The 16,379-nt window shown below is 40.3% G+C and overlaps 1 protein-coding gene across 1 annotated transcript in view; it reads left to right on the forward strand.

Annotated features, from left to right (window-relative positions):
* HBS1L (HBS1-like (S. cerevisiae)) overlaps nucleotides 1-9,401 on the forward strand; it is a 34,238-nt gene extending 24,837 nt beyond the window's left edge. Inside the window, exons 11-13 of the mRNA XM_006885010.1 lie at nucleotides 2,741-2,841; nucleotides 5,242-5,386; nucleotides 9,390-9,401. Of these exons, the coding sequence (XP_006885072.1) occupies nucleotides 2,741-2,841; nucleotides 5,242-5,386; nucleotides 9,390-9,401 (258 nt within the window). The remainder of the gene's footprint in view (nucleotides 1-2,740; nucleotides 2,842-5,241; nucleotides 5,387-9,389) is intronic.
* The last annotated feature ends 6,978 nt before the right edge of the window (nucleotides 9,402-16,379 follow it).

The raw sequence follows: 16,379 nt of genomic DNA on the forward strand, positions 1-16,379 counted from the left end.
ATGGCAATGTGCCTCTTAATTTTCTGGCTGCTGGTGCCAAGACTGTTGACCGTGGAGCCAAGCAAACTAAAGCTGTGTACAATCTCAATCTCTTCACCATCCATCCTGATGCTGCCAATTGGTCCAGTGGTGAGAATCTTTTGTCTTCTTGACATTGAGCCTCAATCCATATTGGAGGCTGCAGTCCTTGACCTTCTGCAGCAGGTGCTTCAGGTCCTCTTCATTTTCAGCAAGCAGGGTTGTGTCATCCGCATAACGCAGATTGTTGATAAATCATCCACCAATCTTGACCCCACATTTCTCCTCATAGAGCCCAGCCTCCCAGATAATCTGTTGTGCATATAGGTTGAAAAGGTACGGAGATAGGATGCATCCCTGGCATACGCCCTTCCCAATTTTGAACCATGCAGTGTTCCCTTGCTCTGTTCTGACGACTGCCTCCTGGTCCAAGTATAGGTTTCGCATTAGAATGATCAAGTGTTCTGGGATTCCCATTCTTCTCAGAGTCAGCCATAGTTTGTTATGATCCACACAGTCAAATGCCTTTGCATAGTCAATGAAACACAGATAGACATTTCTCTGGTACTCCCTGCTTTCAGCTAAGATCCATCTAACAAGTGATATTAGAAAGGGTAAAATCAAGTTTCTCCTTGGAAGCAATGATTTTGAAGCTCCATCTCACATACTTTGGGCATGTGGCCAGGAGGGATCAATCCTTGGAGAAGAAAATAATGCTTGGAATGGTGGAGGGACAGCGCAGGAGAGGAAGACCTCGGATGAGATGAATTTACACAGTGACTAGAGTAATGGTGATAGATGTGTTGGAGACAGTAAACTGGCACAGGATGAAGCAGTGCTCAGAGCTCTTGTACACAGTGTTGCTATGAGTCGCAGGCAACTCGATGGCACATTAACAACAATAGCATATGCATATGAAAGCTCGACATTGGAATAAGGGAGACTAAAGAAGAATTGATGTCTTTATTATTTGAAGAAGAAGAAACAAATCTGTCCTGGAAGAAGTGCAGCCAGAGTGTTCCTTAGGAGTGCAGATGGCCAGCCTTCATCTGACGTATTTTGGATGTGTCAGCAGAAGGAGCCAGTCCTTGAGGAAGGACCTCATACTCTGTAGAGGATCCATGACAAAGAAGAAAGGTTGATGTATTAACTACAACAGGTGGCTCATATACGGCAACAGTTGTGATGTTGTCATGGACTGGGTGATGCTTTCTTTGGTTGCACGTAGGCTCACTGTATCCAATTAGAATCCATCTCATCAAGCCTCAGCTTCCTCTCTAGAAAATGATATGCTCCTTCTGTATGTTCCTATTCTAGTAAGAATAAGTTGCAGTTTGTAACTCTGACATATCTAAGCACCAAATTCAACCTTGCCACATATCTATGACTACATCAAATAGTTATTCAACCCTTTGATAGTAACGTTTCTGTATAAAATGTAAGACAATGATAGTTAAGACATAAGGTCATCAAAAAAATTTACTGTCAGGGGAGCTCTGGTGGTCTAGTGGTAAGAAGCTGCAACTACAATCCCAGAGGCGCATGGTTCGAATCCATCAGATGCTCTGCTGGAGAAGGAGGGACAATCTCCTCCTGTACCAGTCAGATCTGATTTGACAGTACACTCACACAAAAATAATAAAATAAAATAAAATAAAAATTTACTGTCTACTGGGTACCATTTTAAAAATCACAATATCTGATTTTCCTCATTTTATTGATTTAAGAACCTGAGGCTGGGATGTGGGGCTACTGGGTTGTTAAATATTTTGCCCCAAATTATACAGCTGGAAGGTGATGAGTCAGAATTTGAGGCCAGCTGTTGACCTCAAAACTTGTCTAAACTCCCATATGAATCAAATCACATGCAAATCATGTCACCTAATGCTTGTCACCCAGCCGGAGCATAAAATGTGTTTTTCCTCTCTCTTTTAATATTTCATTCCCATTTTCCAATAATGAATAGTGACTAATATGCTAGTGTGAAATGATCCTTCATTTTTAGGACAAGTCAGTTTATATTTGTTGATAATCTTCTGTGTTTATGCCTATTAAATTCTTAATACAGACCTTATTTACCAGGAAGGCTTATTTACCAGGAAGCTCTAGTGGTCTAGTGGGTAAGGAGTTGCACTGCCAGCCCAGAGGTAGACACTTTGAATCCACCAACTATTATACAAGATAGAAAGTCTCCTCTGATACAATTTACAGTCTCTGAGAACTCACTGGAGGGTCAGCTATGATTTGATTTCTACTGGATGGCACATAAACAACAGCATAGGGCTTCTTTATTTTACAACTGAGTAAACAGATACAGTTAAGTGAGAAATTTGAGGTTCAAACCCATGTTCTTTTCTTAACTGCTCCTTACGATATTAATACTAATAATTGTCTTAAAGGATAAATTCCTTTTGTCTTTAAAATACCCCTAACATGATGTTACTCTCCACCTTTTTTAATAAGCAGAAAATTGACAGAAAGGTTGCGTAAATTACCGAGTTTACTTAAGTGATGGTACAGAAATTTGGCCTGCTTTCATGACCTTTCCCCTTTACTGTGTTAAGTAATGTTCCCATGTAGAGGAGACAACTAGAGAAACTCAGAGAATCCTAACAGAACTGCTGAGCTGAATAGGACGATGATAATTAACCCTAAGTGCTAAACTGAAAGACAGGAGCTGCTGTGGTGAACAGATGTTGACTGCTCCTGTGTTTTGTTTTAGGTGCTGTTACACTACCAAACTGTCAGTGAGCCTGCTGTTATTAAAAGGCTGATCAGTGTCCTAAACAAAAACACCGGTGAAGTCACAAAGAAAAAGCCCAAGTAAGTGTTCTGATGCAAAATAATAAATACAAGCAAATTATGTACAAATCCTCCCATGTGTGTGGTATTTTTTTTCAATGGTGTTTAGAGCTCTTGTACATAGGGTCGCTATGAATCGCAGATGATTCGATGGCACATAACAACAACAAACAACAGACATCATTTGGCATATATGGGAAAGGTATGTGAATTGGAAATACAGACTTCTAGTGTGTGATTTCCTGGATTCTGAAGATGTAGGAGAGGTGGGGGAAGGCTTAAAAAATCCATACTGTCTTTTAAAGATAAACTTGAGTTACGCCTTAGCACCACGTCCGCATAGTAGCTGAGGACTTCCCTCGGCTTGCTTGTTACTTTGGCCATGAAACTCATTGCCTGTGCTGAGCATTACCCCAGGGAGAAAGCTGCCCGCTCACTCTAAGCCTGTTAGTCCCAGCTGACAGGGACTTTGCATAGTGCTCAGAGTCTCGTGGAGCCTTGACGAAGCCGAGAGACCCCACCATTCTTTTTGTCCTCTCGGATTACCGTTAGATCTCGAGCCATGACGTGGCCAGCTCCCTGAGACAAGATCAGGACTTTTAAAGGAAGTGCTTCCTGAGAAACTTCAGTTCTCAAAATAAAAACAAAAGACTAGAGGCAGATGTTATAAAATATAGTTTCTGACCCTGCATCAACTAAAGTGTAATCACAGTTTGGCTTGGCTGCTTCGGCTCTGGGGTTTTCCTGACTTAGACCTTGGGTGGAATCCCACCCAAAAATCCCCCCTTTTCAATCTTTACTTGTTCCCCATCTTTGCACCTGTGGAGGAGGAAACCCAGAAGTGTTTAGTGAGTTAACAGCTTGGCTGCAAATGGAAGAGAAGATCTTCACACTGCTCTAAACCTACGTTTCCTTAAATTAAGAAAACAGCTGCATCATGTCTTTCTTGAAGCTAGATCTTTATTTTTATCTTTTGCTCCTGGGTTTTGAGGAGGATGAGTTTTTGCCATGATGCCCCAGGAAATGTGATGTACAGTGAATGTTTTTAGGACCCCTGTGTTCCGTCCTTTCTCTTTAATACTTTCCCTGGCTTATGTTTTCAGCCTTCATAGGAAGCGGATCCTCTTCTCTGTCTTATTTTTGAGACTAGGAAATTGATACTTAGATTGCTTATCATTGGCTAGGTCACAAAGCTAACAAGTAGCAGAACCAGTATAACCCAGTCAGGTTATTCTGGCTAAAGCAAGATGCTTTGATTTGTATGACAGATTCAGAGAATTCTTAATCTGAAATGAACTCATCATACTACATCTTTAATTTTTCTCTTCTTTTTTATGTTATAAATTCCTATCCCAGTGATGCTAGTCTTACATAGTCTCATGTCAGCTTTCTGTGACCTTATTTGCAACTCATTTTCTCTTGAGCTGCACTAGCACCATTAGACCTTCCTAGTACATTCCCACTTAGACACATGAGGTAATGCATTGAATTACAGTTATCTTTCTAGAAACAAAATTAAGGGAAAGCTTAGATGCCGTTTTTCCAAATAGAACATTAAGAAAGTTTTATCTTTGAGAAACCTACCCTAAAAAACCATCTCTCTGCCCCTAAAAGGGGAACTTAACAGTTCTTCTCTGTCCTTGTAGAGCACATTGAAATGAACTGGACAACAGTTCAGAATGTCCCTGAGTCTCTGGCTCAGTAGTTCTGGGTTTGGCTCAAATGCAAGGTTTCATGTCTCTTCTTTGCTTGAAACTATAATCTGACTCATGCTCCCATCCCCTTTGCTTTCAACAAACATTTTTTTTAAAAATCCCATTGTCATTTTTGTTCTAAACTTGCTGATAAATCACTTTTTGCTGTGTGTGTTTTGTGTATGAGAGAGAGACATTGCTGTGAGTGTCACAGAAAGCTAACATGAGAGAGAACTAAGAACTTAGAGCCGTCATTTGATACCTGGATGTTATTTTTTTTTTTCATAATTTAAAAATAACTTCCCTATACACCTTTCTACAAATTAGAATTTTACTCAAGAAGATACAAGGCTTTGTATTTCTCTTTTAAAACGCAAATAACCCCTTTGTATGATTAAATGTAGACTTTTTAAATTGGGGAAATGTGTCAGTTTCTTGGCAAAGGTCTTTTACAAGTGAGGGGATGAATTAGAAAAATATTGATCAGGCACATGACAGTGGCCCTTCATGTGATAGAGCTCAGAAGACTAATAAAAACTAGGTAAACTGGCTTAAATACAGAATTAATCCTCTCAGTTCACTCTACTAATCGATGAAATTTAAAGGTGTATCTTTTTTTTAATTTCATTTCTCTTTTTTCTGCTTAGTTTTAAAAACTGTTAATTTAATATTTTGAATGTGAAATATTTCTTCACATGGTTGTTAATGACACTTGTTTTGTTACTAGGTTGTTAACTAAAGGCCAGAATGCCTTGGTGGAGCTGCAGACACAGAGACCCATAGCTCTGGAGCTGTACAAAGACTTTAAAGAGCTGGGGCGGTTCATGCTGCGTTACAGTGGTTCTACAATAGCTGCTGGTGTAGTCACGGAGGTATTTAAACAACTGATTGTGTGTCCACTCCCCCCACTTTTTGTGGTAATTATTGCCTGAAGTAACCATTAGTGGCGCAAACAGTTAATGTGCTTGACCACTAACAGAGAGGTTGGAGGTTCAAGTCCACACAGCGGCACGTTGGGAGAAAGGCCTGGCAGTCTACTTCTGCTAAAGGAACCACTGCAGACCCTGTGGCGTGTAGTTCTGCTTTAGCACATGAGGTCGCCTGAGTCAGAGTCAGCTTTGGTAAGAGATGATGGATGTGAGTTGAAGTGCTATGACTTAAGGAAACCAGCCATAGTATTAGGATAAGAGACCAAAATTTATATTTCAAAAATAAAAGAACAATTAGAAAAACCTATTTGATTGTGAAACTTCAAATAGACTTTCAAATTATATTCTCACGTCAAAATGAAAACCTGCCTGTTGTGAACAAAACTCAGAACTGTGAAAATGGCCCCACTTGTTGGTCTGATAAAGACTGGTGGGACTCCTCGAACTTTGGCTCTTGGTCGGGCCAAGAACTTGGAACTACATTCAACCCCGTGGCTCACCTTTCACCCACACAGTAGACAGGCCTATGGAGCAAGCAGTAATGCCAGGGAAGGATTCACTCCCTACAACAGGCAACCATGTGAGATCAATAGGGCAACATTTGTTTGGGGATAAAGCTCAGAAAGCAGGAAGGAATAAGATAGAAGGGTGAATGGAGAAGAGAATTGCAGAGAGGATTCAGTAAGAGGAATGCTACCATGTGTGGATTGGAATTAACACCATCCAACTGTGCATAAATGATTAACTAGAAAACAAAGTTCGTCTGTCAACTGCCACTCAAATTACAATAAGAAATCCACAACTGGAAGATGAAATCAATGCATGTGACCTTCTAAAAATTAATCCCAGTGTGCATCAGTTTTTTCCAATAGAGTGAAAATAAAGCCTACAGATGGAGAATAAATACTTGTAATGACATCTCAGACAGTGGTCTCTTGTCTAAAGTTTATAACTATAGTTTACAGAATACTACAAGTTCAAAGTCTACAGTTTATAACTGTAGTTTACAGAATACTACAAGTTCAAAGTCTACACTTTATAACTATTGTTTACAGACTGCTACAACTCTCCAACTAAAGGGCCTCCACAAGAAAAAGACTTATTAGCCCAATGATAAAATGGGCAAACACATGAAAATACTCTTCACAAAGAAAGATGTTCGGCTGGTGAACAGACACATAAAGTAATGTTCAAAATTACTGGCAGTTAGAGAGATGTGAATCAAAACAACAGTGAAATACCATCTTACCCCGGAGCAGAAGCAAATTTTACCGGAACAGCAAGCATTAAATATTGGAGAGGATGCAGAGAGATTGGAACGCATGTATACCAGTGGTGGGATTGTAAAAGGTATGACCACGCTGGAAGGCAGTTTGACATTTCCTCAGAAATCTGAACATAGAAATTCCATATGACCCAGCTATTACACTGCTAGGCATATATACCCCAAGGAAATTAGAACTGAGACTTGAACAGGAATATATGTACACCTGTGTCCAAAGCAGCATTCGTAACATAATAGAAAGAAATAGAAACAGCCCGCATACCCATTAAACAAACTAATGGATTGGGAAATTGTGGTACATCCACACACTAGAATACTATGCAGCACTAAGGAACAGTGATTTCTTAAAATCCTATATAACATAGGAGCTTCGAGAAAGCATTATGCTGAGTGAACTAACTTAAACTCATAAGGACAAATACTGCATAATAAAAGTATGGTTAAAGTAGAAGGATAACTGATCCAGGCCGTAGTCTTTGCAGTTACTTGCTATGCATCAGAAAGCTGGACAGTGACCAAGGATCATAAAAGGAGAATTGAGACCTTTGAGTTGTGGTGCTGGAGAATAGTATTGAATATACCATGGACTAAACAGGCTTGTCCTGGAGAGGGTGAGACCAGGCTGCTCCTTGGACGCAAAGATTTTGAAGATTCGTCTGACATACATTGGACATGTTGTATGGAGGGACCAGTCCTTAGAGAGGGACGTAATGTTTGGGAGGGTGGAAGCACGGCGCAAGAGAGGAAGACCCTTGATGAGACGGATCAATTCATTGACTGGGGTGAGGAGGGTAGGTATATCAATGACAATAAGGTTGGCTCAGGATAGAGCAGGGTTATGAGTCGCAAGTGACCCAATGGCACAGAACAACAACAACTGAGCAACATGTGTATAAATGTACAGAAGGAGAAAGGGAATGGGAAAGGGAAAGAGTAAGAGACTTCACCAGGAGAACAGAAGTTAGTGGTGGAGGGGGCTGAAGAAATAGGAAATATTTAATGGAGACTTGAAACAACAGGGTAGCTACTAGGCATAGATCAGTAGTAATTATATAAAATATATGAATGCTTGTATACAACATAATGTACATGAACAAAACACAGTGTAAGTGAAAGATTGTATGAAGCTCCTTGTATATGAATAATTACATGCAAACCAGTAAAAATACCAGAAAAAATTTACAGTAAGAACGTTTAAAAAATTCATCAGCTACTTCTCTCCCCCAAATGAAATAAAATAGTAGATAAAGAATCTAAACTATGGAATATAAACTTTAGTATTTAAATGAGTATTTCTTTTACTTAGAAAAACTCTTATTAATCTTTAAATAATTGTCTCTTTAAATACATTTAAAGTAATTCCTTTAAAAAATTGTGTTAACATTCTAGTAATGTTTCAGAAACATGTCTATTTAAAAAAAAATGCAGGGTAAATTGTGAGTTTTGAAGAAAATAGCCTATTAAGGAGCCAGGAAAATAAAAATCATGAAATCAACAATTTTTTCCCTCACACTGTCTTAATTAATAGAAATCGCAAATGCATTATTTCATGATTATTCTCCTATAACTTAATATATTTGAGTACAAAAGAAATTCAACCATACAAGAGATATTCTTATGTGCTGTTGAGTCAGAACTGTCCCGTACCTGACTGCCTAGTGGGTTTTCAGAGGCAGTAAATCACACGGGAGGAGCTTGCCCATCTTTCCACCGTGAAGCACCCGGTGGATTCTAACCATGTGCTTTAGAGATGGCAGCACAGCTTATTAGCACTAAGCCACCGAGGCTCATCCAGTCAGTATTGATCCAAGCTGGATTTGAACCACATGCCTTTGGGTTTGGAGCACAGTAACTTACAACTGAGCCCCAAGAACTCCCTACAGATTTTTGAATTGCATAAAAACTCATTTGTATATATGATAAAATCTTACTTTCAAATATCTAGGGCACAAAGAAACTTTATGTATGTCATTTATATAATCTGTTTAGGCAGTAGTGTAAGATTGAGGTGGAGTCAGTGTAAAGGCTATGCAATTAATCTGCCCAAATTTGGGATCTTGTTCCATTGACCACCAGCAGCACAAATAAAAAATCACTCATTTAAGAAGTGGCATCCACTTCCTAAACAACATGCTTCTGAAAACTCTATGAACTTTGATAAATGTCAATAGTTAGAGAAAGGCTTCAGGCCTTTTGTTCTTAGGGTCACTGTGAGTCATGTTCCACTTGAAGGCAATCAACAACAACAACAATCTAGAAAAGTGTGGTAATCACATTTTAATGTGGCGATGAGCTAGTCTTACTAACAACAATGACCTCCTAGAGTTGTGAAATGATAGGTGAATACAGCGCACTTGGCTGAGGCCTTGGCCGAGCCCTTGACACATAGGAAGCATTAAGTACACATTAGTTAGTCTCGTTATTGTCATCATCATCAAGCTTCATCTGAAAAGGCATCTTTATAAAAGGGCACAATAAAAAATAGTGTTTCCTGTGAAGAATAATGAGCAGATAATATTAAGTCTCAGAAATAACAAGAAATTTGCAAGGGAAAGCAAACAAGTTTTCATGCAATAATTATTTTCATTTTCCTTTTGGTACTGTTTTTAGAAAATGATTGATTAAATTATAGCAAATTTTCCTTGTTTGTTTTCTTTGCAGATAAAGGAATGATGGATTACAAGTTTCTGTCCTGATGCCAAATCCAGTGAAACAGCTATCCTCAAATTTTAAAGAACCAGTTAAAAGAACAATTTTTAAGTGTGAGAAAAGTACATCTATACTCAACTCCAAAGAAGAAATAATCACTCCGGCCAAAATTTTAAGTTGCCTAATGGCAAAGAAAGGCTAATATTGCACGTCCGTTTAAAAAAAAAAAAACAGAAGAAAGCTTTTCTTTTGAAATTGTAGTACATGAATTTGCCTTGCTGACATTTAGGGAAACTGATCAAAATATGTATTCCAAGATAGCAGATCATCATGAAATGAACTCTACTTCAGCTGAACCACAAAATGTTTACAGTTTTCTCTTTTGATTTTCCATTTTACTGCACACTTTTTAAGGAAAAAGTCACTAAATCAGATTGTTGAAGTAGTTAATATTTAACCTGGTTTGTGGTAACACCTAAACTTTTGAAATCTTAGTTTGGAATTAATGGAAGCTGTTCCTTTAGGAACCAGGATATTATTTAAGATGTAAAGCCTATAATAAAATATCTTAGTTTGAGCATAACAGCAAATGGTGTTTTGTTTCTTAGACTTTTCTTAGATGTCTGTCCTGCTGCTAATAAAACTGAATATGACTTGGGGGTTTTGTGAGATGTTTATCACCTTTGAGTTCCTTGGTTCTGTCATGCAAATTTTATCCTAATAGCCAGAGATCAAATATAGTCTCGTTAAACAGATTTCTTTCAGGTTGAAAGTAAGTAATTATTTGTTTTTTTTAAAGATAAGTATGTCTCTAGGGAGCTCTGGTAGCCTAGTGGTAAGAAGCTGTGCTGCAGTCCCAAAGGCACGTGGTTCTAATCCTCCTGCTGCTCCGCGAAAGGATGAGCAGTTTCTTCCCATGCAGTTAACTGCCTCTGAAAACCTACTGGAAGGACAGCTGTAGGTTGGTTTCAACTCAGCGGCACACAATAACAACCACAACATGTCTCTAACCTGCCCTCCCTAGTGGGATGTAGTGGTCTCTGGTCTGGCTTGGAGTGCTACCATCTTGGGGCTGCTTGCATTCATATCTAGTCCCACCGCCTGTCCCCCTTATTCTTCAGTGTGGTGAGGATCATCATTTAGCTCCCCCTCCACTCTCTGGCTTATCCCTATAAATTCTCTTTAAAAACTCACTCCCAGACATGATATCTGTTTCTGGAAGATTGTTGTCTGTCATTCCTAAAGGCCACTCTTCTTAGAGAAACTTGTCTCTGCTTTGTCTCTCTTAACACGTGGTCTCAGTACACATGTTTGGTGGCCTTTCTGCCTAGGGTTGCCCCTGTGTTTAGCCATGAGCACGTCTCCGCAGTTTAGTCCTTTACTGTTACTCCCGGAGTCAAATCAGAATAGCTACGATTCCTTCCCCATTGGCAGAAAAGAAGCAGTGAAATGTACAGCTTTGCGCCAAGAAACAATTTTAGGGTCCATGCACTTTCTGTTCAAGACATCGTTGATGATAAGCCCTGGTTCTTGGCCATTAAAACCCTTCTTCCTGGAAAAAAATTGACTCACTATAATCTTCCCCTGGATTTGAATTATGAATTATTCAAACTTCCAGGGTGTGCTGCCTTCTGGGATTGAGATTGTGATGTCTGATTCTCAAGCACCTGGTCACATAGAGCCATGACAGCACAGGGGAGCTGGGTGGTGACAGAGCTGCTTTTATGGCTTGTGGCCCTTGCAGTGCCAGTTCAGAGACCAGGTGAAAGCGAAGCAGGAGGAGCTAAGGACGTAGATGGACAAGTGACTCAAATGACCAGTGAATTCAGAAGACTGAGCGTCAACATTCATTTAAGTATTAACTATAGACATGGTAAGGGGTCTTGGTGACATGTTGTTGTTGTTGTTGTTATGTGCCGTCGAGTCGCTTGCGACTCATAGCGACCCTGTGTAAAACAGCCCTAAACTCTGCTCTGTCCTGTGCCATTCGCACTGTCTCTGACACTCCCATCCCAATTATCCCATTCACTGAATCAATCCACCTCATAGGGGCCTTCCTCTCCTGCGCTGTCCCTCCACCCTCCCAAGCATGATGTCCCTCTCCAAGGACCGGTCTCTCGCCTCACAACATGTCCAAAGTATGTTAGACGGAGCCTCAGAATCCTTGCCTCCAAGGAGCCCCCCGGTTTAACCCTTTCCAGGACAAATCTGTTTGTTTTCCTAGCAGTCCATGGTATTCTCAGTACTCTTCTCCAGCACCACAGCTCAAAGGCATCAATTCTCCTTCTATCCTCCTTAGTCACTGTCCAACTCTCTGATGCATAACAAGTGATTGCAAAGACCATAGCCTGTATCAGACGCACCTCAGTCTCCAGAGAGACACCATTGCTCTTCAGTACTTTGGAGAGGTCCCTAACAGCAGACTTTCCCATAGCAATGCGCCTTTTAATTTCCTGGCTGCTGGTGCCAAGACTGTTGACTACAGAGCCAAACAAACTAAAGCTGTGTACAATCTCAATCTCTTTACCATCCATCCTGATGCTGCCAATTGGTCCAGTGGTGAGAATCTTTGTCTTCTTGACATTGAGCCTCAATCCATATTGTAGGCTGCAGTCCTTGACGCTCTGCAGCAGGCGCTTCAGGTCCTCTTCAGTTTCAGCAAGGAGGGTTGTGTCATCCACATAACGCAGGTTGTTGATAAATCGTCCACCAATCTTGACCCCACATTTCTCCTCATAGAGCCCAGCCTCCCGGATAATCTGTTCTGCATACAGGTTGAAAAGGTATGGAGATAGGATGCATCCCTGGCGTACGCCCTTCCCAATTTTGAACCATGCAGTGTTCCCTTGCTCTGTTCTGATGACTGCCTCCTGGTCTAAGTATACGTTTTGCATTAGCATGATCAAGTGACATAGGACAGGACATAATGAGCTGCTGACCCAAAGGCTTTAGTTTTTGCTCTATTAGCGAAAAACGGAGAGTCTTCTCTGGTCCAGAGTTTCCGAGATGGTGAGGACAGCACAGGAGAGGACAGGGTTCATATCTGTGCTCATAGCGTTGCTATGAGTCGTACTTGATTCAGCAGCACCTAACAACAGCCACCACCACCACGGGTACGGAGTTGTGCTGCCAGCCCAAAGGCAGGAGGTTCAAATCCACCAGCTCGTCTCATGTAATTTACAGCCTCTTTCAGAAGAGAATCAGCTTCCAACCAGATGGAACGTAACAGCAAAGCAACTCCTGTAAAGACTTACCACCTTGAAATCCCCATAGGAGATCGCCATGACTCAGCATTCACTCACTGCTGCTGTTATGTGCCATCGAGTCACCGGTGACTAATGGCAACCTATGCACAGCAGCTCTGAAGCCTGCCCTGTCCTGAGTCTCACTGACTCGAACACACTTTACCTCAGTTAACTTTGTCAGTCCATCTCAGGGTCTTTCTCTCCTGTGCCGTCCCTCTGCCCTTTAAAGCATGATGTCCTCCAAGGACTGATCTCTCCTGGCCACGTGCTCAAAGAATGTGAGACAGAGTTTCAAAATCCTTGTCTCTGGAGCTCTATGAAGCAGCTCAGTTTCACCCTCTCTGACAGGCCTGTTAGTTCTCTTGGCAAGCCATGGGATGTTCAATACTTTTCTCCAGCATCACAACTCAAAGGCATCAATTCTGTCATCTTTGGTCATTGTCTAGCTCTCTGATGCATAGCAAGTAATTGTGAAGATCATGGCCTGAATCAGGCCTACCTGAGTCTCCAAAATGACATCATTGCACTTCAGCACTTTTGATGTATTTTGAGGTATAAAAGTAGTATAGGTTCATTTTAATATTTTCAAGTAATATAAAAGTATAATGCGTCAAAAGGAAAGAAATACTTCATTCCTTCGTACGTCTCTTGGGTCCTCTCAGACATGTAAATACCTGAAGGGCTCATAGTGTTCTTATTCCTAAAATACCCTGGAGATAAGGCAGGTTCCATCCCAAAGCCATACAGAAAATTGAGGAGTGCAACAAAGGAAGTCACTTGGCTCGATTTTAGATCAGTGCATATGAAAGTTTTATTCATATTATATTTATTGTCTGCGCAATAGCATTATGAAAAAGTTTGAAAAACTATGGAATTCATCAAACTCTGGCAGAAAGACACAAGGAAAGCAGACAATATTTTTTAAAAAATGGCATCGATAGACTGGCTGGACTCAAGGTTGCTACAATTATACCAACACAGTCTCTGCAAAGCACCGTAAAATTAGATATGCTCTTATTCACTACCATTATTGTTTCCACCTTACAGTATGTCATTTTAGTGTTTGAGTAGTAGTCCGTGTTGTAGTTGTGCTATGTTGATGTGTACTATCATATAATCAGCAAGTCATATAACCTGATAAAGTTCACCAAATTATAAGCACTTTGGATAATTTTAAATTTTATAAATTGTTATTAAAAATTACTTCTTTGTGATTTATCTTCTAGCCCATGAGCAAATAATTCTGCAGGAGGAATTTTGAGAAAGGGAACTATTAGGCAAAAAGGTAGGTGTTAAGTTCTGCCAAGTCAGTGCCGACTCCTAGCAGCCCTGTGTACAACAGAAGGCAGCCCCGCTGAGCCTGCATCGCCCTGCCAGTCTCTGCTGTCTTAAGCCCACAGTCACCTGTCAGTTTGATTCACTGGGGCTTTTTCTCTTTTGCTAACCCACTTCTTTTCCAAGCATGATTGTCCCCTAGGATCTCTCCTGAAAACATGCCCTAAGTTCTTAGTGCATTTGCATTTTTCTTTTTTAAATTGTGATTTTGACAAAAGTTTACAGAAAGGTTGGGTTTTCATTCATTCATTCATTTATTGCTGCAGATTTTACTCCTTTCCCTAGTCCACTTTGCAAAAAAATCTTCTTGTCCAGATTGTTGCCGTGTATGTAATATCTAATCATATATTCCTTTCAGACAGTTCTCCTTATCTGTTCCAAAGCAGTGTTTACTATCTATCCACTCTTCCTATTTTCTGCCAAAACACCCCATTCAGTTCTGTTTTATAACCGTAGTGTTAGGCAGTATTTGTCCTTTTGTGACTGAGATATTTCTCAGCATAAAGTCCTTCAGGCATTATTTTGTAATGTTTTACAAGTTCACTTACAAGAATATCCATGTTGTATCGTGTTTTGAGTTCATGGTTTTTCACTGCTGTGTAATATTCTTTGTGTGAATGTACCATAGCTTTTCTATGCATTTGTTTGTTGATGGGCATGTAGGTTGCTTCCATCTCTTTGCTGTTGTGAAAATGTAGCAATAAACATGAGTGTGCATACATCTATCTGTTTGAGTCGCAGCTCTGATTTCTTCAGGATATATTCCCAGTAGTGGAAGACTTGCTTTTAAGAAGTACTTAACTTATAAGGTAGATTTGTTTATCCTTCTGACATTTCATGGTATATTCAGTATTCTTTGCCATCATCTCTCTTATTCACAGTCCACCTTTCACAGGCATAAGAAAACAACAGAAAATACCATGGCTTTAGTTGGGAGTACTTTAGTCTTTAGAATGATGTCTTTTCTCTTTAGCATTTAAAAAGGTCCTTGGCACTAGATTTGCATTGTTTGATTTCTTGACTGCTGCTTCCAGGAGTGCTGATTGTTGATCCATGTAAAAAGATAAGCACACTTAAATGATGACAAACTACTTTTTAAAATACTTCTTGGAAAGCTTCCCTTGGGAATGCATGTTTCCCCATGTCCTGATATACAGGGAGGTCTTTAGAACTGCTTTCTGATCTAATTGACAAAATAAGGCACCTCTTCATAATTTTTATCTCCTTATTAACAATGAGGATGAATTTCCTTTGGTATATTCAGTTGTGTTATTTTCTGTAAATTGTTTTTTCCTACCCTGTGTTTATATATTGGGTTGGCCTTAATATATCTTAACAATTTGTAATGTATTAGTTAACAATTTGTAGCTGTTGTGCTGGAGAAGAGTATTGAGGGTACCATGGCCTGTTAGGAAAACAGATTCATCCTGGAAAGGGCTAAACTGGGCGGCTCCTTGGAGGCAAGGATTCTGAGGCCCCATCTCACATACTTTGGACATGTTGTAAGGAGAGATTGGTCCTTGGAGAAGGACATCATGCTTGGGAGGGTGGAGGGACAGCACAGGAGGGGAAGGCCCTCTATGAGGTGGATTGATTCAATGACTGGGGTAATCGGGATGGGAGTGTCAGAGACAGTGCGATTGGCACAGGACAGAGCAGAGTTTAGGGCACATAACAACAACAACAACATTACTTTCATACATGGTACCCTTGTTACTAACAGGAAATCAGGAATCTTACTGCATTGGGTAAGTCTGCTGTCAGGGACCTCTACAAAATGTTGATAAGCAGTGATTTCAATTTGAAGACTAAGGTACACCTTAGAAGGCTATGGTCTCAATCACCTGCTGTGTATATGAGAGCTGGACAGTGAATAAAGATGACAGAATAATTGATGTTTTTGAGTTGTGGTGTTGGAGAAGAGCACTTAATATTCCATGGACTGCCAAGAGAATAAACAGATTTGTCTTGGAAAGGGTGCAGCCAGGGTGCTCTTTGAAGTCAAAGATGGTGAAGCTTCATCTCTCATACTTTGGACATGTAGCTAGACAAGGCTATTCCTTGGGAAAGGATATCGTGTTTGGCAAGATGGAAGGTCAGTGAAGAGGAAAAAGCCCCCTTTCCCAAATGGATTGATAGGTGACTTCAGCAGTGTATCCTAATTGTCAGTGTTGAGGATGGCACAGGATGGGGCAGGGTTTGGGTGAGCTGTTCATAGGGTCTCTGTGAGTTGACTTGATGGCATCTAACAACAACAACATTACATCAATGCACTAGAATCACTCTTTTTATATATGTCACATTTTGGCTTGCATCTTCATCTCCATGACATATCTGGGACATCTCCTTTGGAGACCAAGGGCCTGTGGGTCATACCTTAGTTACTGTGTGATAGTGGACAAGTTGTTTGACCTTTCAGAGG

Source organism: Elephantulus edwardii, unplaced genomic scaffold (genome assembly GCF_000299155.1).
Source record: "Elephantulus edwardii isolate Elephantulus edwardi_28Jun2011 unplaced genomic scaffold, EleEdw1.0 scaffold00039, whole genome shotgun sequence".
Taxonomy (NCBI): domain Eukaryota; kingdom Metazoa; phylum Chordata; class Mammalia; order Macroscelidea; family Macroscelididae; genus Elephantulus; species Elephantulus edwardii.